Source organism: Vombatus ursinus, unplaced genomic scaffold (assembly GCF_900497805.2).
Source record: "Vombatus ursinus unplaced genomic scaffold, bare-nosed wombat genome assembly UNPS02014770.1, whole genome shotgun sequence".
NCBI classification, from domain to species: domain Eukaryota; kingdom Metazoa; phylum Chordata; class Mammalia; order Diprotodontia; family Vombatidae; genus Vombatus; species Vombatus ursinus.
This window is the reverse complement of record NW_020954548.1, coordinates 953,890-976,985: the sequence shown is the minus strand read 5'-3', so window position 1 is coordinate 976,985 and position 23,096 is coordinate 953,890. Positions and strand designations below refer to the sequence as shown.

The following is a 23,096-nucleotide window of genomic DNA, read 5'->3' as shown; positions in this document are numbered from 1 at the left end:
GACTTAGGATGAAAAAATGCTATCCATCTCCAGAGAAAAAACTTAGAAAAGTCTGAATGTAGATTGAAGCATACTTTTTCTTTACTCTCTTTATTTTTCTTGATTCTTTTTGTTTGTGTTTTCTTTCACAATATGACTAACATGGACATTTTAAAAAAATTCTGTGTATATATATATATATATATATGTATATATATATTTCAATTAACTAAGATTTATTTTCTCTGTCATTGGACTATGGATAGCATCAAGAAGCTGATGACTAAGGGGCACTATTCCCTGGATGTTTGGAAAAAGAATAACAAAACACTTCTAACAAATACCTATAGTCAAGAAAAACAAATTCCTGCATTGGCCATAAGCCAAAATGTACACCTCATTCTGCATCTTGAGCCTCTGTCAGGAGGTTCATAGCATTTTTCGTCACTGTGAGTGGTCATTATGCTAATCAGTATTCTTTTTTTTTTTGGCTAGGCAATGGGGTTAAGTGACTTGTCCAGGGTCACACAGCTAGTGTTATGTGTCTGAGGTCGCATTTGAATTCAGGTCCTCCTGAATTGAGGGCTGGTGCTCTATCCACTGCACCATCTAGCTGCCCCACTAATCAGTATTCTTAATTCTTATTATTAGTTAAGTCTTTCAAAGTTGTTTATCTTTACAATGTTGTTGTTACTGTATACGTTGTTCTCGGATCTGCTCACTTCACTCTGTATCAGTTCATATACGTCTTCCCAGGTTTTTCTGAAACTATCCCCTTCATCCTTTCATACAGCACAATAGTATTCCGTTATATTCATATCCCATAATTTGTTCAGTAATTCCCCAATTAATAGGCACCCCTTTATGTTCCACTTCTTTGCCACTATAAAGAAAAGGGCCGCTGTCAATGTTTTTGTATATTTTCCTCTTTGTTTGATCTCTTTGGAGGGTAGAGGTCTGGTAGTGACATTATTGGGTCAGAGGATATGCAAAGTTTAATGACTTTTTGGGCATAGCTCCAAATTGATTTCCATCATTGACTGGATCAGTTCACAGCTCCACTAACAGTACATTAATACAATCACCTTATTTTAGGGATGAGGAACATTAGGCCTAAGGAGGTTATAGGACTTGTCCAAGGTCACACAGAGAATAATTGTCAGGGGTGGAAAGTGAACCTAAGTCTTCTAACTTTAGAACTAGTTCTCTTACTGTGTTGTCCTGCTTTCCTTGGGGCCTAGGCTGGGGAGGGATTGAGGTTGAGGAAGTAGTCGGGGGTGTGTGTGTGTGTGTGTGTGTGTGTGTGTGTCTGTGTGTGTGTCTGTGTGTGTGTCTGTGTGTGTGTGTGTGTGTGTGTGTCTGTGTGTGTGTGTGTGTGTGTGTGTGTACTAAAGAGGAGATAAGGGCTCTCTTGCCCCAGGAAGCCCTTCCTCTGTTTCTGAGACCCAAGAGTCTGGGCCAGATGCCAAACGAGGCCGAGGGTGGGAGTTATTGGGGAAGGGATATGTAGACTGGAGGCTGAGGGAAAGGTGGCTAGAGGGTCCCTACAACTGGGAATTCTTCCTCCCAAAACATCAGAATAATCACTTGCTCTTTTTTCAGGACAGAGGTTAAGGCTCATAATAAAAATAGCTAGCATTAATATAGCCCTTTAATTTTTGCAAAGCTCTTTCCATATATTATCTCATTTTATCCTCACAACAATCCTGTGAAATAGGTGCTATTACTATCCCCACTTTGCAATTAAGTCAACAAGCATTTATTAAGCTCCTTCCGAATAATTTGGAGATAATCTCAGAGGCGACTGAAGTTGACAGAGATTAAGTGACTTATCCAGGGTAACACAATTAGTATCTGAGGCAGGATTTAAACTCTGGTCTTTCTCTTTGGAAGTACAGCATTCTATCCACTACACCACTCAGCTGCCTGAGAATGAATCTTTTCCTTCATTTTACAGACCTCTGGATCACTTAGCTCTTGACCTTACCATATCAAGTATTTATCATGATCCTATGAGAAGCATTGTCTTCCCTTTCCTGGTCCTTGGAAAGGGTGGAACAATGGCAATTGCAGTGGTTTTTGAGTCAAAGGACCTGGGTTCAAATCCTGCTTCTGATGCTTATAATGGGACATCTGCCAAGTCATTTAACCTCCTGAAGCCTCTGTATCTTCATCCGTAAAATGAACGTTGGATGAGATGACCATTGATGTCCCTTTCAGGGCTGAATCTATGAATTTCTGAAGGGAATGACTTAGAAGCCTGGAATTTATTTTGATAGGCGATATCGTGGGAGATTAGCCTTTGCTAGTCTCCTCTCCCTCCATTAGGCCAGCTGCATCTCTGGGATGATGAGGATCATTCTCTTTGAGGACTTACCATGTGCCCAGCCCTGTGCTCCTGGGATCCCTGGCACATAGGAGGAGCTGGGTAAATGCTGGCTGTATGAATGGCTACAGTCACAGCCAACATGAAATGTCACAGCTGGGAGGCACCTTAGAACAAAGAATGATGGAGCTGGTCTTCAATCCCTCTTCCTCAAATTGTCATGTATGACCAGGCATGGTGATAGGTAGGTGCTTGTAATCTTGGCTACCAGGAAGGATCTCTTGAGCTCAGGAGTTCTGAGCTAGAGTGATTTATGCTGATCTTTAGTCCATACTAAGCTCATCAATATGGTGGAGCTCCTAGGAAGGGGAGTGGGGCACCGGGTTGCCAACTAGTCCAGGTCAGAAATGGAGCAAGCCAACATTCCTGTGCCAATCAGTAGTGGGATTGAGCTCATGCTCCTGTATGATGAGGATACCCAGTCTTAAAAAAAAATATATATATATATATATATATATATATATACACACACACACACATGTGTGTATGTGTATCACTTTTTTTTTTTTTTTTTTTTTTTTTTTTGCTGTGAGGCAATTGGGTTTAAGTGACTTGCCCAGGGTCACACAGCTAGTAAGTATCAAGTGTCTGAGGCCGGATTTGAACTCAAGTCCTCCTGACTCCAAGGCCAGAGCTCTATCCTCTGCACCACCTAGCTGCCCTTTATACTTTTTCACATGTTGTATCTACCACCACTTCCAGGAGAATTTAAGCTCCTTGAGGGCAGGTACAGTTTTTCCTTTTTTCTTCATGTCCTCATTACTTAGCACAGGGATCTATCTTTACATTCTGGCCAGAAATCCTGATGGTCTTTCCCTCCCAGATCAAATTTTTATTATTTAAAAATTTTTTTACTAGGTAAAGAGGCCATTCTCTACCTCATTACTTACTGAGCCTTAATCACTAAATGGTTGCTTTAGTCAAACTGAGAGCTGTTAAAGGCCTTAGCTTGAAAGGGCCAAGGTTCTACACTGCATCCTGGGCCATCTCTAGTCGTCCTGAAAGAAAGTGAGGCTGATGACTTTGCACAGCCCTCCCTCACTTAAATCCAATTCACTTGCATGTCAGGGCACCACCTTCCCGAGGTCATGGTCCTCTTCAGGAGAACTAGGGACAAACAGCAACCACAACACCAAGATGACAGGTAATAAATGCTGTCAGATTCGATTACATTGGACCTTAAAAGAAAGAATGTTAGAACTGGGAGGGACCTTGGATATGATCTAATCAGTCTCCTCATTTTATAGATAAGAATCATCAGGCTCAAAGAGAAATGAGCTGTCCAGAATCACCCAGTCAGGCCTTCTGACTTCCTAGCCCAGGCTCTTTCCATCGCAGCAAGGTCCTTGAGTTCACAGTTCATTTGGGAGGAGAAGTTGTTCAGCTGTTTTCAGTGTCCGACTCTTTGTGACCCCATTTGGGGTTTTCTTGGCAGAGATACTGGAGTCGTTCGCCATTTCCTTCTCCAGCTCATTTTACAGATGAGGAAACTGAGGTAAATAGGGTTAAGTGACTTGCCCAGGACCATATAGCCAGTAAGTGTCTGAGGTCAGATTTGAACTCAGGAAGATGAGTCTTCCTGACTGGGAAACCAGCACTCTGTCCACTGCGCCCCCTAGCTGCTTAGGAGAACTTTACAGAAAGGTTAAAAAGAGATGGCTTTATAGGAGTTTAGACTGCAGGGGTGGGGAACCTGCAGCCTCGAGGCCACGTGTGGCCCTCTAGGTCCTCAAGTGTGGCCCTTTGAATGAATCCGAACTTCACAGAACAAATCCCTTTGAGGACTTGGGGACCCACTTTGCCACACTTGAGGACCTAGAGGGCCACATTGGCCTTGAGGCTGCAGGTTCCCCACCCCTGGTTTAGAGAAAGAGAGGCACTCAGTGTTAACCTGGGAAGGCTTTCTGAAAGAGGTTAACTGTGTGACGGAAGTAAAGAGTAGAGGGCAGGAGAACGAGGGAGGCGAAAACAACTCAGGGAATGTTGAGGTGACATCAGGCTGGAGATCAGTGGAAGATTTAATCGCTCTGTCTCTCCACTGCCCCCTTCTCTCCACCACCCTTGGTTCAGGCCCTCGTTGACTCTCACTGGCACTCATTTGAGGTGCCATCTTCTACAAGAAAACTTTCTGCTCCCCCCTCACCCTCAGATGCTAGTGCCCTCTCCCCAGATCACCTTGTATTATTTTGTGTGTATGTATACATATATGTACACATATATATACACCCATATAAACACACACATATATATTTATACATATACACACATGCAGACAGGCAGTGAGGCAGTGCTTAGAGTGTTAGACATTGGAGACAACAAGTCCTGAGTTCAAATGCTGCCTCAGACATTTCCTTATCTCTATGACAAAGGGCAAGTTACTTAACTTCTCAGCCTCAGTTTCCTCTTCTGTAAAATAGGAATTATTGTAGCATCTGTCTCCCAAAATTTTAAGAATCAAAGGAGATAACATTTTGCAAACCTTGAAATACCACATAAGTGCTAGTTATTGTCATATACCTACATATGTGCGAGAGCTAGAATATAAACTCCTTGAGAGCAAGTTTTGGTGTTGTGTCCCCCTGCACCCATCACAGTGCCTGGCACGTAGTAGGTACTTGATAAATGCTTGTGGGTTGATTGGGTAGGTAGGAGGGGCTGTGGATGCAGAAGGCCTTGAATGCCAAGATCTGATGGTCCTCCCAGGGTCTCTCCTCCCTGCCTGGCAGTCTTCCTCTTCTTCTCCCAAACAGATTTCATGGCGGACAAGGAGGGCATCCGGGCTGCCCATGAGGAAGACCTGGATGAGGTGGACTTGAACTACAAGGCTCCAGAGAAGAAGACTCTGCAGGAGATCCAGCAGCTGGACCAAGACGATGAGAGTCTAACCAAGTACAAGCAGGCCCTGTTGGGGCCCATTCCTGAGGCTGTGGGTAGGAGGCTGGGGCTGGGGGGGCCCACCGGCCTGAGGGACCATAGGCTCAGGGGCGCCAGGGCTGGGGGGGCCCACCTGCCTGAGGGACCAGAGGCTCGGGGGCGCCGGGGCTGGGGGGGGGCGCCAGGGCTGGGGGGGCACACCTGCCTGAGGGACCAGAGGTTCAGGGGCACAGGGCATGGCAGAGTGCAGGGGTTGGGGACAAAGGAGTCCAGAGCACCAAATATCAGGCTAGCAGGTGGGAAATCAGGTAGCTGGGTAGATTTTGGAGATGGGGCATCGGGAAACCCCTCCAGGCCCAGTAACTAAAACCACAACTTCTTGGTCTTACCCCTAGCTCTTCCCCCCCCTCTCCAGTTCATGAAGAAGGGCTTTCCCTCTCCCCTCCCCCACCCCCAACATACCTATAGTGTCCTAGGATTTAGAAGGTGGAAGAACCTTGAATATCATTTAGTCTTAGTGCTTTTATTTTATAAATAAGGAAACTGAAGCACAGAGAATGATTTCTCCAAGGCTACACAGGAAATAGGAGAGTCACATTCAAACTCAATTCTTCTGACTCAACACTTGTTTTTCATTCACTATACTGTACATTAATACCTAAACGAAATAGGCACCAGGTCCAGACCCACCTCTATTCGCCTGTAACGCACCTAGGCTGGCCAAGCCTAGGTCAGAAATGACTCGAACCAGAGGCAGGAATGAGACCCTGATCCTGGAATCTGGTGGCCTCTTGATTCACCTTGGGCAACTTGGGGACTCGTGGGGGGCAGGATGAGGCTTTATTTAGCCTAGAGAAAAGATGTTTTATGGGAGGTCGAGGAAACTAGGTGGCACAGTGTTGGGCCTGGATTCAGGAAGACCTGAGTTCAAATCCAGCCTCAGAGTGACCTTGGGCAAATCACTTAACCTCTGTCTGTCTTAGTTTCCTCCACAGTAAAATGGGGATAATAATAATAACACCTACCCCCCAGGGTTGTTGTGAAGATCAAATATTTGTAAAGTGTTTTGCCAGCCTTAAAGCACTATATAATTGCTAGCTGTTATTGTCATTATTATTATTATTATTATTATTATTATTATTATTAAATCACATAGAAGAGAGAGATCAGATCTGCTCTACTTGGCCCTGGAAGACAAAACTGGGGGCAGTAGGTAGAAGCAACAGAAAGGCAAGATTTCAGCTCCATATAAAGAAAACAATTCCCAACAATTAAAACAATACAAAAATGGAACCAGGTGCTTGGCAAAGTATTGAGCTCCCCATCACTAGAGGGCTTCAGGCAAAGGCTGTATGACCACTTGGTGGAGATGTTGCTGAGGGGATTCCTGCTCAGGTACAGGTTGGGCTGGGGGGGGGGTCTCTGGGGTCTCAGGGTTCACAAGCTGCAAACTCTTAGAGCCTCTGCCCCCAGCTCCTGAGCTCTGTCCAGCTTTCTTAGACACTTCTGTGGAGGGCTCTGCTCCCCCATCCAAACACATACATAGTTCTTTATGAAGAGCCTGTCTTCTTAACAGCACTTGGAGAAGAAGAAACTATCTCCCTAGGGGCCAGGGGCCAGGATGTGACCAAAAGGACAGAGAAGAGGCCCCTCCGGATAAACGTTAGATTGTGAGCTCCACGAGGGCAGGAACTGTTTTCTGCCTCTTTTTGTATTCTCAGAGCTTAGCACAGGGCCTGGCATCAAGTAGGCACTTAAGGTTTATTGATTGACTGACTGACCAGTGTGACAGAACGGATTCATCAGGATGAATTCAGTCCACTAGGCCAGGAAACATTGATTGAGCCACCCAGTGTGTCCAGTCCTGGACCTTAGTCCTCACTGCCTTGTGTAGGTTTCCTGGGTCCTGGAACCAGTCCAGGTTCCTTTGCACACAGTAGGGTCTTACTAAATATTTGTCATACTGCTCTGATTTTTGTACTCAGAACCAGGGTTTTCACTTACTAAATTTTCCTGACCACTGAACCACAGTCCCAGGCCTGTCCCCTTCTCTCTCTCCAGAATCTCTCTCAGAGACCAGTTGTAGTCATACCATTCAAACCTTAATGACCTTCCCAACACCCCTGCAATTGTCATTTTTTGGATATCTGTTTCAAGCATCCCCCCTTTCCCTTCTTCCTGTTTCAGCACCTTCCAGACCATAGTAGTCATTTGTTTGTTTGTTTTTTAGGCAATTGGGATTAAGTGACTTGCCCAGGGTCACACAGCTAGTGAGTGGTCTGAGGCCACATTTGAACTCAGGTCCTCCTGACTTCAGGGCCAGTGCTCTATGCACTTCACCACCTAGCTGCCTCCATAGTAGTCATTTTTCTAGGCTCATTTTCTAGTTGAAGAGTTCTTCAAGTTGAAGAGAAGCATTGTGGTATAGTGGATAGAGGACTGGCTTTGAAGTCAGGAAGGCATGAATTCGGATCCTGACTCTGACATATACTACCTGTGTGCCACAAGCGAGTTACCTAATCCCTCAGCTAGAGGCAGCTAGGTAGCAGTGAATAGAATGCTGGGCCCAGGGTAGAGAAGATCTGAGTTTAAATGCAGCCTGAGACACTTATTTGGTGTGTGATCCTGGACAAATTGACTGCTATATGCCTCAGTTTCCTCAATTGTAAAATGAGGTCAATAAAAGCATCTACCTGTCAGGGTTATTGTGAAGATCAACTGAGATAATATTTGTAAGGTGCCTGGAACATTGTAGGCACTTAATAAATATTTGTTTTCTTCCTTACTTCTTCAGGACCTCAGGCAGCTAAGACAGAAGTTCTTAAGTTAGGGTTCATGGACCCTTCTGAGTGGGTGGTGGATAGATTTCAGGGAATCCACAAACTTAGATGGGAAAAAAAAGTACATCTTTATTTCAATGGAATTGATTTTCTTTGTAATTCTATTTATTTTATCTTCTTAATTTAAAACCATGATTCTGAGAAGGAGTCCCTAGGCTTCACCAGATTGCCCAGGGCATCCAGGATACAAAAAAAATGAAGGTTCCCTGGTCTAAGACTCTTTTTTTTTTTTTTTTTAACTCAGTTGGAGTTAAGTGACTCGTCACACAGCTAGTAAGTGTCAAGTGTTTGGTCTGAGGCCGGATTTGAACTCAGGTCCTCCTGACTTCAGGGCCGGTGCTCTATCCACTGCGCCACCTAGCTGCCCCCTAGGACTCTTTTTTAAAAAATTAATTTATTTTTAGTTTTCAACAATCACTTCCACATGCTTTTGAGTTTTAAATTTTCTCCTCCTTCATTCCCACCTCCCTCTCAAGAATGCATGCAATCTGATATAGGCTCAACATATCCATTCCTATTAAATATATTTTCACATTAGTCATGTTGTAAAGAAGAATTAGAACCAATAGGAGGAACCACAAGAAAGAGGAAACAAAACAAAACAGAAGGAAAAAAAGAGTAAATAGTATGCTTCAATCTGCATTCAAACTCCATAGTTTTTTCTCTGGGTGTGGATAGCATTTTTCATCATGAGACTTTTGGAGATGTCTTAGATCCTTGCATTGCTGAGAAGAGCTAAGTCTATCAAAGTTAGTCATCACATAGTGTGACTGTTACTGTGTACAACGTTCTCTTGGTTCTGCTCACTTCACTCAGCATCAGTCCATACAAGTCTTTCCAGGTTTTTCTGAAGTCTGCCTGCTCATCATTTCTCATAGCACAATAATGTTCCATTACGTTCATATACCATAACTTGCTCAGCCGTTCCCCAATTGATGGGCATCGCCTGAATTTCCAATTCTTTGCCACCACAGAAAGAGCTGCTCTAAATATTTTCGTACATTTCCCATTTTTATGATCTCTCTGGGATACAGCCCTAGAAGTGCTATTGCTGGGGTAAAGGGTATGCACATTTTTATAGCCCTGTGGGCATAGTTCCAAATTGCTCTTCAAAATGTTTGGATCAGTTCACAACTCCACCAACAATGCACTAGTGTTACAGTTGCCCCACATCTTCTCCAACATTTATCATTTTCCTGTTTTTTCATGTTAGCCAATCTGATAGGTATGATGTGGTGCCTCAGAGTTGTTTTGATTTGCATGTCTCTAATCAATAGTGATTTAGAACATTTTTACATATGACTATAGATAGCTTTAATTTCTTCATCTGAGAACTGCCTGTTCATATCCTTTGATCATTTATCAATTGGGGAATGACTTGTATTCTTATAGAATTGACTTAGTTCTCTATATACTTCAGAAATGAGCCCTTATCAGAGACACCAGTTGTAAAAATTCTGTGCCAGTTTTCTGCTTCCTTCCTAATCTTGGTTGCATTGGCTTTGTTTGTGCAAAAACTTTTCAATTTAATGTAATCAAAATTATCCATTTTGCATTTGTCTTGTTTGGTCATAAATTCTTTTCTTCTCCATAAATCTGACAGGTAAACTATTCCTTGCTCTCCCAGTTTGCTTATAGTATCAGCCTTTATATCTAAATCATGTAGCCATTTTGACTTTATTTTGGGATATGGTGTAAGGTTTGGTCTATGCCTAGTTTCTGCCATACTCTTTTCCATTTTTCCCAGCAGTTTTTGTCAAATAATTCATTCTTATCCCAGAAGCTGGGGTCTTCGGGTTTTTCAAACAGTAGAGTACTACAGTTATTAACTACTGTGTCTTGCATGCCTAACCTATTCCACTTATCCACCACTCCATTTCTTAGCCAGTACCAAGTACTTTTGATTATTGCTGCCTTATAATATAATTTAAGATCTGGAATGTCGAGGCCACCTTCCCTAGCATTTCTTTTCATTAGTTCCCTTGATATTCTGGACCTCTTGTTTTTCCAAATCTTGTTGTTTTTTCTAGCTCTATAAAATAATTTTTGGTAGTTTGATTGGCATGGTAATGAATAAGTAAATTAACTTAGGTAGAATTGTCATTTTTGTGATATTAGCTCAGCCTACCCATGAGCAACTGATATTTTTCCAATTATTTAGATCTGACTTTATTTGTGTGAAAACTGGTCTAAGACTATTAAGTTGTAGCTCTGCCTCTCTTTAGTGGAGACAGTTCTAGATCACAGAGTTCTAGGTATTCCTAGTCTAGGCAAGGGATTTCAAATTCAAATAGAAAAGGGATCTGCAAAGCATACATAAGGATTCCCATGTGCATGCTGACTTAGAAAACCCTGTATTAACATTATCTGTGTTCTATTGTATTTGTATTTTTTTTGGTTAAATATTTCCCAATTGCATTTTAATACAGTCAAGGTCTGTAATGCTGCCAGGTTGAAGGGTTTGACCTCTGGTCTAGACCAAAAAATTTTCACAAAGAAAAGAAAATATATAAATTCTGAAATGATACATCTAAGGAATATAAACTCCAGTGAAATGTAAGTTCCTTGAGGGCAGGGACGGGTTCATTTTTATCTCTCCTCCCCACATTTGACATTTGACAAATACTTGTTGATTTGAATTTAAATGAATTGAAAGGAAGGCAATTAGACATGTGACTAACAGAAATCTACCTAGTCCCAAACTTCCCTTGATATCATATCTAGCTTAATTTCTCTAGGCCCAGCTGTCATGATCTGAAGTTCGGCCCATCTGACTGCTTCATGGTCCCTAGTGAGAACAGTAACCTCCCTTGAAAAGCCAGTTTTAGAATTCACCTACTTAGACTTACTGCATTTAAACAATTGTTCTATTTTTTCATTCCCAGAATCCTCTTGATGGCATGACTGGGGGTGGTGCTCTGCCCTTTATATTATGATGCTATCCCTTAGCTAATTAGGTAGTAGCTCCCTTCTGCTATCCAGGGAAAATTAAAAGTACTGCTTGTTCAGACAGGATTTTTCCTCACCTAAAAAATAAAAATCGAACCACTTGACTCCCCCTCCCTGCCCCCCATCCCAAGTTCACAACTGACACCCCTTCCTTTTTTGTTGGGCACAGTAGGAGACAAAATCCATGTCTTTCAGGGAGCTTCTGGTCTGGGCGACCAGAGACCCACAGAAAAAGATAACTCTAATACAGAACAGTGGAGGCTGAGGGGGTCCAGAAGATGGAGAGCAAATGGGGATTGGGAGGTTTCCTGGAATAGGGGGACCTCACCTGGGCCCTGAAGGATGTGGACAACCAGAGGAGGAGGGATAAGCATATTCTGAATTGGAGTAATAGTTCAGGAACAGCAAAAAGACTGGTGATAGGAAAGGGGTCATTAAGGGACTGCAGGCTATAATATTCTCCCCTCGCATATAACCTCTGTTCCCAACTACCCTGCTCTTTCTGTTCCTCAGATCCCAGCCTCCCCAATGTGCAGGTGACACGGCTGACGCTGGTATGTGAACAAGCCCCTGGACCCATCACCATGGACCTGACAGGTGATCTTTTCCTCCCATTTTGTGTTGGGTGTTATAAGGGAGAGAAATAGGAGTGAAAAAGACCCCTGAATTGCCTTCCAGGAAGCTTCCAATGAATCTAGGAAACAAATACCCCAGAGCACCCTCTGCCTCCTTATCCCGCCTCTAGTCCCTGGGCAGTGAGGTCCTCTCACCCCTATCACCATGGAAACCCCCATCCGTCCCCTAAGGCCCAGCAAAGGGCAGCCTGACTCCCAACCCTGTTTCTCTCACCTACACAGGGGACCTGGAATCTCTCAAGAATCAGGTGTTTGTGCTGAAGGAAGGTGTGGATTACAAAGTGAAGATTTCCTTTAAGGTAAGACCCGACTCAGATCCCCTGCCTCACTCCTGGATGTGGGTTGTAATGGGTGTTCCCCCTCGAACTCTGCCACAGTACCCCAGAAGCGATTGATCCTTTCTGAGTCCTTTCCCCTTAAGCCCAGCCTTGGGGGTCCTTGGTTTCCAGGCATGTTGCTAGTGTGGGGAGTGCCCAGATATCCACCCTCTTTGGTTTCAGACTTTCCAAGTGGCTTGGGCTGTACTCCTGTCTATTGTCCTAGGGGGAAATCTTAACTCTAGTCCATTTCCAGTCCCACACACATGGGGCAAAGACCCCTTTTCTTTGACTTAGACCACACTCTAACTTACCTGCAGGTCAACAAGGAGATTGTCTGTGGCTTGAAGTATCTGCATCACACCTACCGCAAAGGGCTACGAGGTGAGGCCGGCCTCAGGCACTGCAGTGGGGGCTGGAGGGGGTCTCAGGATTCTGGCATCCATTACTACCATCCTTGCTGTCCTTAGAATTTCGTGGGGGAGGAGCCCTCTACTGGACCCTAGAGGGAGAAAGGGGAGAAAGCATGGTCCCCAACCTCAGGATCCTGCCAGTCCAAGGAGAGAGCCCCTACCATTGGGGAGCACTTGTACTGAATGGGGGGGATGGTCCCTGCCTTCTGGGAGCCCCAAGTCTGAAGCGGGGAGGCAGGGCAGTCTCCATAGACAGCTCCTGACCTTATCTTACCCACAGTGGACAAGGCCGTGTACATGGTGGGGAGTTATGGGCCAAGGACAGAGGAGTACGAGTTTCTGACACCCATGGAGGAAGCCCCCAAGGGTCTGCTCGTTCGAGGCACCTACCACATCAAGTCCTTCTTCACGGATGATGACAAAACAGACCATCTGTCCTGGGAGTGGGACCTCAACATAAAGAAAGACTGGAAGGACTGACCCCCACTCCCCTATCTAACCCCTCTAATCCCTATCCCACCTGCACCTGCCTCAGCCTCCATTGGGGTCTAGGGTCACCCTGGGGCCAGGCTGGCAGGGACCTTGCTAGTGGGGCTGAGAGCCCATAATTGGAGCACTAGGTGCGGGTCCCCCTTCCTTTATCCCCCTCATTTCGGGGCCTTCCTCTGGCCTCCAGCAACACCCTTAGCCCGGGAAGGGGCTGCATCCAACTTCTTCCCCCTCCAGCTCCCACCCATGCCTAATCCCTTCCTTCTCCTTGGAGGTCTCCCTCCTGGGGACCCAGCACAATTCCCCTCCCCCAATAGGGATTCCAAAGCACCTGACCTGATCCTCTTCCTCTACTACATAACTCTCCTAGCCATCCAAGCTCAGTAGGAAGGGGCAGTTCCATAATTCTTTCCCTCAACCCCATCAAAAGACCCTTTTGTGTCTGTACCAGGTTATACAAACCCTGACTCTCATCATCCCCTTACCCTGGTCCTCCCCACTCAGGGTCCAACAGTCATCTTCCTGGAGGAGGCTTCCAGGGACAGGCAGGAATAGAGTGGGGTGGAACAGGTGGGGAGCATCTTCAGCCATCCCTCCCCACCTGCCAGGGGCTTGTGTCTGTAACCAAAGCTCATCAGAATTGCCTTGTGTCCCTTGCCCTACCCCATCACATTCCTGTGGTGGCCCCAGCGTGGCTGGGGCTGGGCTGCCTGAGAAGGAGGGGCTGTGCTCCTGCCTGTCCCCACCCCCCAGGCTGTGGGGTTCCTGTCCTTGCCCCCAGTTCCCTGCTGTCTGTGTTCTCAACTGTTCCCATTAAACTTCAGTGATTTCTGTCTCTTGACTCAGGTGTGTTTCTTTTCCCCACCCTGGACTCTGGGCCATCAGTACATAGCTCCCCAGCTGGAAAGGACCTTAGAGGTTGTCTCAGTGCCTCTCTGTATAGGAGAGGCGGGACTGGGGCCGAGAGACCCTGGATAGGTCCTAGAAGGAGGGAGTGTTCCTCCCCACTGCGCTAAGTCATCTTCCCTCTTTATTAAGGTCAGAGGCTATTTAGAACCTAGCTGACAAGGTACAGCTAGTAGAGATTGTTCCAAAGCTCTTGGCTGCCCCCCTGTCCAGCCCCACTTAATCCCAGAGCCTGGCCCCAGCTCCAACCAATTCCTCTATGGCCCTGCCTTATCTTTCCAGCCCGCACCTGGTACAGAGGCCCAGGAGCTGCCACGTGGCAGCAGGTCCTTGGTCTCCCCCTTTGTTATCTTCCCCCACCCCCCCTTCCCAGGGCACAGACACCAGCCGTCATTTGCTCCCAACAATGAGACTTCACTCATTCCTGCTGCTCCTTCTGCTTACTGCATGGGCCTGGGCCCTGGATGGGGAGGAGGGAGGGGAGGAGGAGGAGGAGGAGCAGGAGGAGGAGGAGGCCAAGGCTCCTGAAGAGACCACCCCAGGACCCCCCTCTGATGAACTTCTGGAAGAGGACAACATATTGGTCCTCACCCAACACAACTTTGATCGGGCTCTCCGAGAGCACCGCTACCTGCTGGTGGAGTTCTGTGAGTGCAGGGAATGGGGGGATGGCCGCCCCCAGGAGACCCCCCCCCCACCCCAACACACTCTGAGTTTGGGGGAGGGAATGAGGAGTTGAGGCTCAAGGAGAGAAGGCAGGTCCAAAGAGTCATTCGGCAGGCCTTGAGAAAGGTGGGGCTTTAGACTGAGAACAATTAGATTGAGGTCTTGTGCAGTAGTGCTGTGGGTTGGGGAGAGACATAGAGGGACTTCCTGCTCTGGTATGATTTGCACCAGACCTTTGTCTCATCCAACTAGGAGATGCTGGACATTCTAAGCCCTAAATTCAAGTCCCCAACCTGCAACTGAATTCCTGAGAAACCTTGAATAAGTCACACACCTCCCCCCTCCACTTCTAGACTTCTCTTTCCTCCTTGGAAAATGAGCCCCTTGGACTCTCTGACGTCTAAGGTGGCCTCCAGCTCAGACATTCATTCTATGGTTCTTTGACCTCTGTGACCCTTTCCAGCTCTTGCCCTGTCCCACTTCTGCTCTGGGGAACAGATGGGAGCAGAGGAGGCCAGAGTCCCTGGGCTCAGCTGTACCTTTTCACACTGCAGAGTTAACCATTAAAGTGCTGGAAAACAGCGCCACCTTTTGCCTCCTCTTCACTAGGCCCCACCCAACACAAAGGGACACCCTGTCCTTCCCCCCCAACCCAGTGAGTTTGGGCAGGGGTAGGAGAGTAAAGTCCAGCCTGGCCCCCTCACAGGGCTCCCTGGCTATTTCCTTTATATCCCTTTGTAGGTCAGGTTGGGAGACCCAGAAACCAAGAACAGAAAATTAATGGGGAAGCATTGAATCAATATAACAAAGAGATGTGAGCTTCCAGAGGCACATTCAGGCAGGAAGAGCCTCTGACATACAAATACACCCATGGACACACACACACAGATAGGCAGGGACACATACAGCATGAGCTGCATGGACACACATATACCTCTGCATGATCCGATGGCTGGCCTTGGTCTTCCAAGACACAGAAACCCAGCATCCTTCCAGCTCCTGGTGGGTCATCAAGAGATGCTTTCCACAGAAGGGGCCTGGCATAGGAGAGGGTGCCCAGGGAACACAACTGTGTTTGAGGAATCCCAGAGCACCTGGGATACTCCCCAGGAAGCTCTTGGGGAGCCATCAGGGACTGGAAGAGAAGGAAGGATCCATTCAGGTGAAGGTCCACCCTCTTCCTCAGATCCTTCATTGTGGAGGAGATGGACAAGGATCTTCAAAAGGCCCAGGGTTCAAAGCCTGAATCAGCTATTTTACTTGCCTGTGTGATCTAATACAAGTGACTACTCTCTCATTGGGTCTGTTGTTCTCATCTGTAAAATGCAGGCTTTGGACCAGAGTTTCACTGACATCCCTTCTGACTCTCCATCCTACTATCTGATGAGTCAGATGACAGTGAGACACTTCAGTTAAACTCGCAAAGGGTGGTCAGCCCCTGAGAATGAGAGGATACCAAGGCAGGCTCCCAAGAGAGGATTCTTGGCCAGGAATGGACAATTCAGGTGTTGACCTGCCTGGCAGCACTTGGTGGCTGGGCTGAATAACCCCGCTAAAAACAAAGGTGCCAAAGAAAGTTTCTGTGAGAGACAAGACAAAAATAGTGGATGAAGGAAGGCTGGAAAGTTGGAAGTGGGGCCTTACTCACTGAGCTCTCCACCCACTACCCAGATGCTCCCTGGTGTGGGCACTGCAGGTCTCTGGCCCCTGAGTATGCAAAGGCAGCATCCCTGTTGAAGAATGAATCCTCAGAGCTGAAGCTGGCCAAAGTGGATGGCCCTGCGGAAATGAAGCTGGTGGAAGAGTTTGGGGTGAATGGGTACCCTGCCCTCAAGTTCTTTCGAGATGGGGACAGATCCCAGCCTGTGGAGTTTACAGGTGGGGAAGGGGCCTAGGGTGGCAGGGTGGGACTTTTGTGGGGGCAAGAGAAGTTTCTCAAATGGGAATGTCAACAGGGAGCAGTGAACAATTTAATCAAGATCCGGGCGGCGTGGAGTAGTAGGAGGAGCCTGAGAGTCAGAAGGCCTGGTTTTACCTCTGGCTTCCTCACGAAATTGCATGGCCTTGGGCTGGTCACCTTCTGTCTTTTTTTCTTACCTATAAAATGAGGGGGTTGGTCTAGAATCTATCTGGGGGCTGTGAACCTGTTTTCAAAAATATTTTGATAACTGCATTTCAGTATAATTGGTTTCTTTGTAATCTCAAGTACTTTATTTTATACGTTTAAAAATATTATTTTGAGGGGCAGCCAGGTGACACAGTAGATAGAGCACCGGCACTGGAGTCAGGAGGACCTGAGTTCAAATCTGACCTCAAACACATACCACTAGCTATATGACCCTAGGCAAGTCACTTAACCCCAATTGCCTCACCCTTCCCCCCCAAAATAAAAAAAATATTATTTTGAGAAGGGGTCCAGGGGCTTCACCAGACTGCCCAAGGGGGCTATAACATGAAAAAGGTTAACAACTCCTAAACTAGACGACCTCTCAGGGCCCTTCTGAAGGTGCTAACATTCTAAGACTTGTCCCAAACCATCCTTTCAAAAAAGTCCATATGGGAGCCAGAAAAACCAGAAGTCCTGACTCATTCTGGCCCTGTTGATTCTTGCCTGGTAGCCTTGAACCATTCCCAGAAATGAGACCCAGGTGGCAGTGGGGGAGGAGGGAGAAGGGAGGGAACTCGGGGTTACTTCTCATTCTGCTGTCCCTGGCTTTATTCCAAGGGCCAAGGGGAAGCTGGGGCCCTGACCCCAAAGGGGAGGAGATAGGATCAAGTTTCCCTTGCTATTCCTGAAGATATGGCAGATGTGTAGACTGGAAAATAGCCTAATCAGGTGGATTTAGCACTGATTGAGTGTCTGCATCAAAAGCACTGATAGCTCTAGGTCAGTTTGAAAGGAGGTCTCTTGTGGAGTGCTCCTGAGATCTCTCTTTGGACCTATTTAATTTAATTAAATATTAATATTAAATGAAATATGTGGACCTATTTAATTTTTTAACCAACGATGTTGATAAAGGTATAGATGATAAAGACAAAAGGCATCAACGAAATATACACACAAAAATAAAGCTGTACATGGCATACTAACTAAATTTGCAGATGGTATAAAGCTGAGAGAGTTAGTTCTTGCTAGAACATTGGGTCAAATCTAAAAAAGATGAAATCTAATAAGGATAAATGTAGAATCTAATGCTTGGGTTCAAAAAATCAACTTCATGAGTGTAAGGTAAGGGAGAAGGGAAATTTGGGCAGATAAACGTTTATTTGAAAAATATCTGAGATTTTGGTGGACTGCAATCTCTATCTGAGACAACAGTGTAACATGGTGGCCAAAAAAGACAAGCTGAATGCAGTATTCGCTGGCATTCACAGAGGTACACCATCCAGCACTAAGGGGGTGATGGTGCCACTGTCCTCTGCCCTGGGCAGACTGCATCTGGAGAATTGTGTTTGGTCCTGGGCACATTTCAGGAAGGATACTGGAAACCTGGAGAAAGGCCAGAGGAAAATGATCAGGTTGGGGAAGGAAGTGTTCTGAGATTAAGTCATATGAGAGTCAGTTGCAGAAAAATGGGAATGTTTAGTCTGGAGAAGAAAAGACTACTTGCAAGGGATGGGGGGAAATGACACGATAAATATCTTCAATTATTTGGAGGAAGCTTACGTGGAAGAGGATATATGGGAGGGAATATGACAAGAGAAGAGGGAAGAGCTTATATGGAAGTCTGCAGGGCAGAAAGAGGAGAGTTGGGTGGAAATTGTAGAAAAACAAATTTAGGCTTGATGTTGGGAAGACTTTCCTAAGAATTAGAGCTACCCCAAAGTAGAATGGCCCATTTGGGGAAGTGGTGGGCTCCCCTCATTTGAGGTCTTCAAACAAATTTGGGAGGATGGCTTACCAGGTATGTTGGACTGGGCCTTCTAATTCGGGAATGGGTTGGATTAGATAGCCCTAAGGTCTCTTCTAACTCTGGGATTTGGCATTTGGGGTTGCATTGCAGGCCCACGGGAGGCGGAAGGCATTGTTCGTTGGCTAAAGCGACGCTTAGGTCCTGCTGCCACTCAACTGGAGACTGAGGCTGAAACCACACAACTCATTGATTCACAGGACATTGTTATCATTGGGTTCTTCAAGGTGAGCTTGGAGATTGAGTATGGGTCTCATAATCACCCCCTTCTCCATCCCCGGGGACTCAATTTTCTCATCTGTAAAATGAAGGCATTCCAACCAGATGATTTCCAAGGGCCCTACCAACTCTGATGTTGTATAATCTATGGTTCCTTCCAGTTCTGACATTCTATAGTCTGTGAACTATGGAAGAGCTGAGGTATATGGGAGGTGTTGGGAAGAGGGCCGTGTTGTCCCTGGATTCATGTCTAAGCATGGACACAGGACCTCCAGGATGAAGATACGGCTGGATTTTTGGCCACTGCAGAGGATGCTGTTGATCTGACCTTTGGCTTCACTGACCGACCAGAGCTCTTCCAGAAATATGGCCTGAGCCAGGACACGGTGGTCCTCTTCAAGAAGGTAAATAAGGAAAGGCAAGAGGAGAGGATGGGTTAGGGAGGGGACTTCAAATGCCAGTGGGAGATTGGAGGCTGAGACTCAGCCTCTGACCTCAGGCCACCCTGGTCCTGATTTCTCCCTTTCCCCTGTTCCTTTCTGGCCCTGGTGTGGCTGTTCCAGTTTGATGAGGGCCGTGCAGATTATCCAGTGGATGAGGAGCTAGGATTGGACCAAGCAGATCTCTCCCGTTTCCTTATCATACATAGCATGCACCTGGTCACAGAATTCAACAGTAAGGTAATGCTCCAGGCCGTGTCCCTAACTCCTCTGGTCATAAGAATTGAGGGGGACAGTGAGGGTCAGAAGTGATTTTTTTTTTTTTTTGGTGAGGTGATAGGAGTTAAGTGACTTACCCAGAGTCATACAACTAGTAAGTGTTAAGTGTCTGAGGCTGGATTTGAACTCAGGTCCTCCTGACTCCATGCCAGAGCTCTATTCACTAAGCCACTTAGCTGCCCCGAAGAAGTGATTTTGTCAACAGAATCCCTCACACCCAAACTAATTGGGTAAAAAAGGGGTATATCCATCCATCCATCCATTCTTTTGTTTATTAATTCAGCAAGCGTTTAGTAAGTATTTATTATATGCTTTGCATTGGGCTGGGAACTTGGCTACAAAGTCAAAGGAATCCTTGATCACAAGGAGCTTAAATTATATTGAGGGTTGGGAGGGAGGTCAGAAATAAAATGCACACAAGTAAGCATTGTGTGAGAGACACTTAAGGAGATATACTTGGGACATTTATTATAGGGTGAGGTGCTGTGGGTGAGGTAGAGATACAGAGGAGAGGAAACATTGGAGAGAGAGCAAGTGAAGGTGGCGTCAGGGAGGGATGTTGATGGGGACCCTTGGCTCCGGCTCATTCTTCCCTCTCTCCCAAAGACGTCCTCCAAGATCTTTAGGGCCAAGATCCTCAATCACCTTCTGCTCTTCATCAACCAGACACTTACCCCACACAAGGAGCTTCTGGCTGATTTCCAGGAGGCTGCCCGTCCTTTCAGGGGAGAAGTATGTTGGGGAGGAAGGGATGAGGGAGATGTGGGCTGACAGGGCTGGCCTTTCCCTGTTCCCACTGACTGATGGCCTGGCCTGGCCTGGTCTGTCCCCCAGGTCTTGTTTGTTGTGGTAGATGTGGCTGGAGAGAATGACCATGTGCTGCAGTACTTTGGCATGAATGCCACAGATGCCCCAGCTCTGCGCTTTATCAATATTGAGACCACCAAGAAGTATTTGCCAACCACCGGGGAGATCACGGCTGCCTCTGTCACCACCTTCTGCCAAGACATCCTTAGTGGCAAAGTCAAGGTCAGCCCCTCACAAATCTCCTCATCGCGTCAGGTTTTTCTTTGCTCCTCCTAGGGTTTGAGAAAAACGTGTAGGGGAGGGAACCCCGAGTACTCTGCTCTAGCTCTCAGCCTATTAGTGTACCTGTTTCACAAATGGGAGCATACCAGGTCCCCATCTCAAGTGTTATCATCAGGAAGGCTGGGTAGAAGTCAGAGTAGCCTTAATCCCAGGGCTACCAGCCCACAGCTTCTACCGGCCCAGATCCACCATACAAATCCCTGGGGAGTAAATACAGCAGTCCAGTAGATTCCCATTCCCCGTGACTCTGTTTCTGTCCTCAGGAGGGTAGAGACGGGGCCAGAGCCAATCCAGATACCTTTTCCCTTCCCCAGTACATACAGACAGTTGCTTTCCTGTCCCTTCCCAACAGCCCCATCTCCGGAGTCAGGAGATCCCAGCAGACTGGGACCAGAAACCTGTCAAGGTTCTTGTAGGGAAGAACTTTGAGCAAGTAGCCTTTGATGAGTCGAAGAACGTGTTTGTGAAGTTCTGTGAGTATCACTGAGGGACAGGTAAGCCGGTAGAGGGCGTCTTAGGGACCCCAGCAGCTTCAGACCTCAATAGTGTGCTTTCCCTCTAGGGCTCTGGGAGCCTGGTCGTAGGGTCCTCCATTGGGGGTAAGGGCATCAGACTTGTGGGGGGCAATGTCTTGGGTGGTAAGGACTCTCTACACGTGTCCACCTTCCTGCCTCAGATGCCCCATGGTGTACACACTGTAAGGAGATGGCCCAGACCTGGGAGGACCTAGCAGAGAAATACAAGGACCATGAGGACATCATCATTGCTGAACTTGACTCCACAGCTAATGAGCTGGAGGCCTTTACTGTCCGGGGCTTCCCCACCCTTAAATATTTCCCAGCTGGGCCAGGCCGTAAGGTGAGACTCTGGGGAGAGCCAGAGGTTGGCATACTGCTGGTTCCTGGTATACAATGGGTGCTTAATAAATGCTTAGTTGATTAAACTGGGGCTTGGGAGGCTAGAGTGAAACCAGCCTTTTCCTCCATCAACCGTCCCATCCTGCCCAGTGAGAAGAGTCCCGGTGAGCTCGAAAATCTAGCAGCTCCCTTTAGTAGCCTTCTCGACTCCCCTCACAAAAGGCCATGGTGGAAAGCACCTGAGACGTGGAGTCCGGAGAGCCGGGCTTGATGTAAGAACCTGGCAAGTCACTTCTGAGCATAGTTTTCCTCATCTGTAAAATGGCGCACATGGCATGTGAAAGCTGCACATATGCATATGCCTAACTCCACAGGTTGTGCTCCAATCCCTCCTCCCCCTCCCAACAACATCTGCCCCAGGAAAACACCTTTTGATCCTTAAAGTACTATATTATTAGGACTGGTTGAAAGTGGGTCCAGCTGCCTGTGTGCCTAGAGCCATAACTAGGGTTCTTTTACTTGGAGCACAGTCAAGCTGGGGTCTTGGGATGGTGGCAGAGGCAGAAAGGATAGACTTAACTGGTGGGCAAGTCCCTCAGAGAATCTGGTCTCTCCACACGATGTGTGGGAGAACGCAGGCTCTTCTGCTCTAAGTGGAGAGGCAGTGGTTTGCGGGATTACGCTCAGCTCGGGAGGTTTCCTCCTCATACCTCCAACTCATTCTCTCTGGCAGGTGATCGAGTATAAAAGTGCCAGGGACTTGGAGACCTTCTCCAAATTCTTAGACAATGGTGGTGTCCTGCCGGAGCCAGAGGAACCTGAGATCCCTGTCCCGGTGGGTGCTCCTTCCTAATATCCCCTTCCTTTTCCTCTTCTTTCCTCTCCCCAAGATGCCTGGGGTCTGCTCTCTTGGGGTCAGGGGACTCAGGCAAAGAACAATGACCTTAGTCATTTCCTCTATTTGGTTTCCTCAGTCTGTAAAATAAGAAGGTTGAACTAGATGATCTTTAACCTTAGACATTCTGTGCTCTGGAGGTGGGGTGACAGAAAAAGGATAAAACCCTTAGGAACAGGACCTTGGAGACTGTGCCCTAATGGAAAGAACACTGCATTTTGAGTCAGCATATTTGGGTATAAATCCCAGCTCTGCAATTTACTACCTATGTGACCTTGTCTCTTCCTTTCTTTGGGGCTGAATTTCCTCATCTATAGAACTGGGAAGGGAAGGATCAGATGATCTCTAAGGTCCCTTCCAGTCTCAGCTAAATTCCCACATTCTGCAAGGAGCCTTTCCCAGTCTTCCTTAATTTCAGTCTTCCCTTCAAGATTACCTCCAATATATATACCATACGTATCTTTATTTTTATACTATATATCTTTTTATTTTATTCTATATTTTTCTTTATACAAATTCTATATCTACCACATATATTTATGTGATATATATCTTATTTTATCCTACATTATATTCATATTATTTTTTATATATTCTACATCTATTTTATAGGTCGTCACACATATCTTCTTTGTACATAGTTGTCTGCATGTTGTTTCACTCATTAGACTGTGAGCTCCTGGACAGCTGGCATGGTTTTTTGCTGTTTGTTTTTTCGCCTATTTAATCACCAAAATTTAGCACAGTGCCTGACACATAGTAGGTGCTATTAAATTAATAAATGCTGGTTGACTGACTGACACTTTTTTTCTTACCAGGAGGCTGGAACCAATGACAGCAGAGAGCACAAAGACGAATTGTAGTTGGCTCTTTCCCTATCCTCAGCCACTCATCCCAGAGGTCCTGGAGAATTCAGAACTTTTAAATTAAATCACTTTGGCCCTTGACTTCA

The 23,096-nt window shown here is 46.4% G+C and overlaps 2 protein-coding genes across 3 annotated transcripts in view; both read left to right on the top strand.

Annotated features, from left to right (window-relative positions):
- Positions 1-13,723, top strand: part of LOC114043906 (rho GDP-dissociation inhibitor 3-like) — a 30,450-nt gene extending 16,727 nt beyond the window's left edge. For both annotated transcript variants that reach the window (XM_027863151.1, XM_027863152.1), the window contains exons 2-6: positions 5,116-5,295; positions 11,542-11,625; positions 11,886-11,962; positions 12,301-12,364; positions 12,674-13,723. In XM_027863151.1, coding sequence (XP_027718952.1) covers positions 5,116-5,295; positions 11,542-11,625; positions 11,886-11,962; positions 12,301-12,364; positions 12,674-12,873 — 605 coding nt within the window. In that variant the 3' untranslated portion in view covers positions 12,874-13,723. The remainder of the gene's footprint in view (positions 1-5,115; positions 5,296-11,541; positions 11,626-11,885; positions 11,963-12,300; positions 12,365-12,673) is intronic.
- Positions 13,724-14,194: 471 nt separating this feature from the next.
- On the top strand, positions 14,195-23,096 carry LOC114043910 (protein disulfide-isomerase A2-like). The gene is made up of 11 exons (XM_027863155.1): positions 14,195-14,435; positions 16,126-16,332; positions 18,459-18,592; positions 18,851-18,988; positions 19,148-19,264; positions 19,910-20,035; positions 20,138-20,332; positions 20,745-20,865; positions 21,069-21,250; positions 21,983-22,084; positions 22,963-23,096. The coding sequence occupies exons 1-11, from the start codon at positions 14,195-14,197 to the stop codon at positions 23,005-23,007; spliced, it is 1,608 nt and encodes a 535-aa protein (XP_027718956.1). The 3' UTR covers positions 23,008-23,096.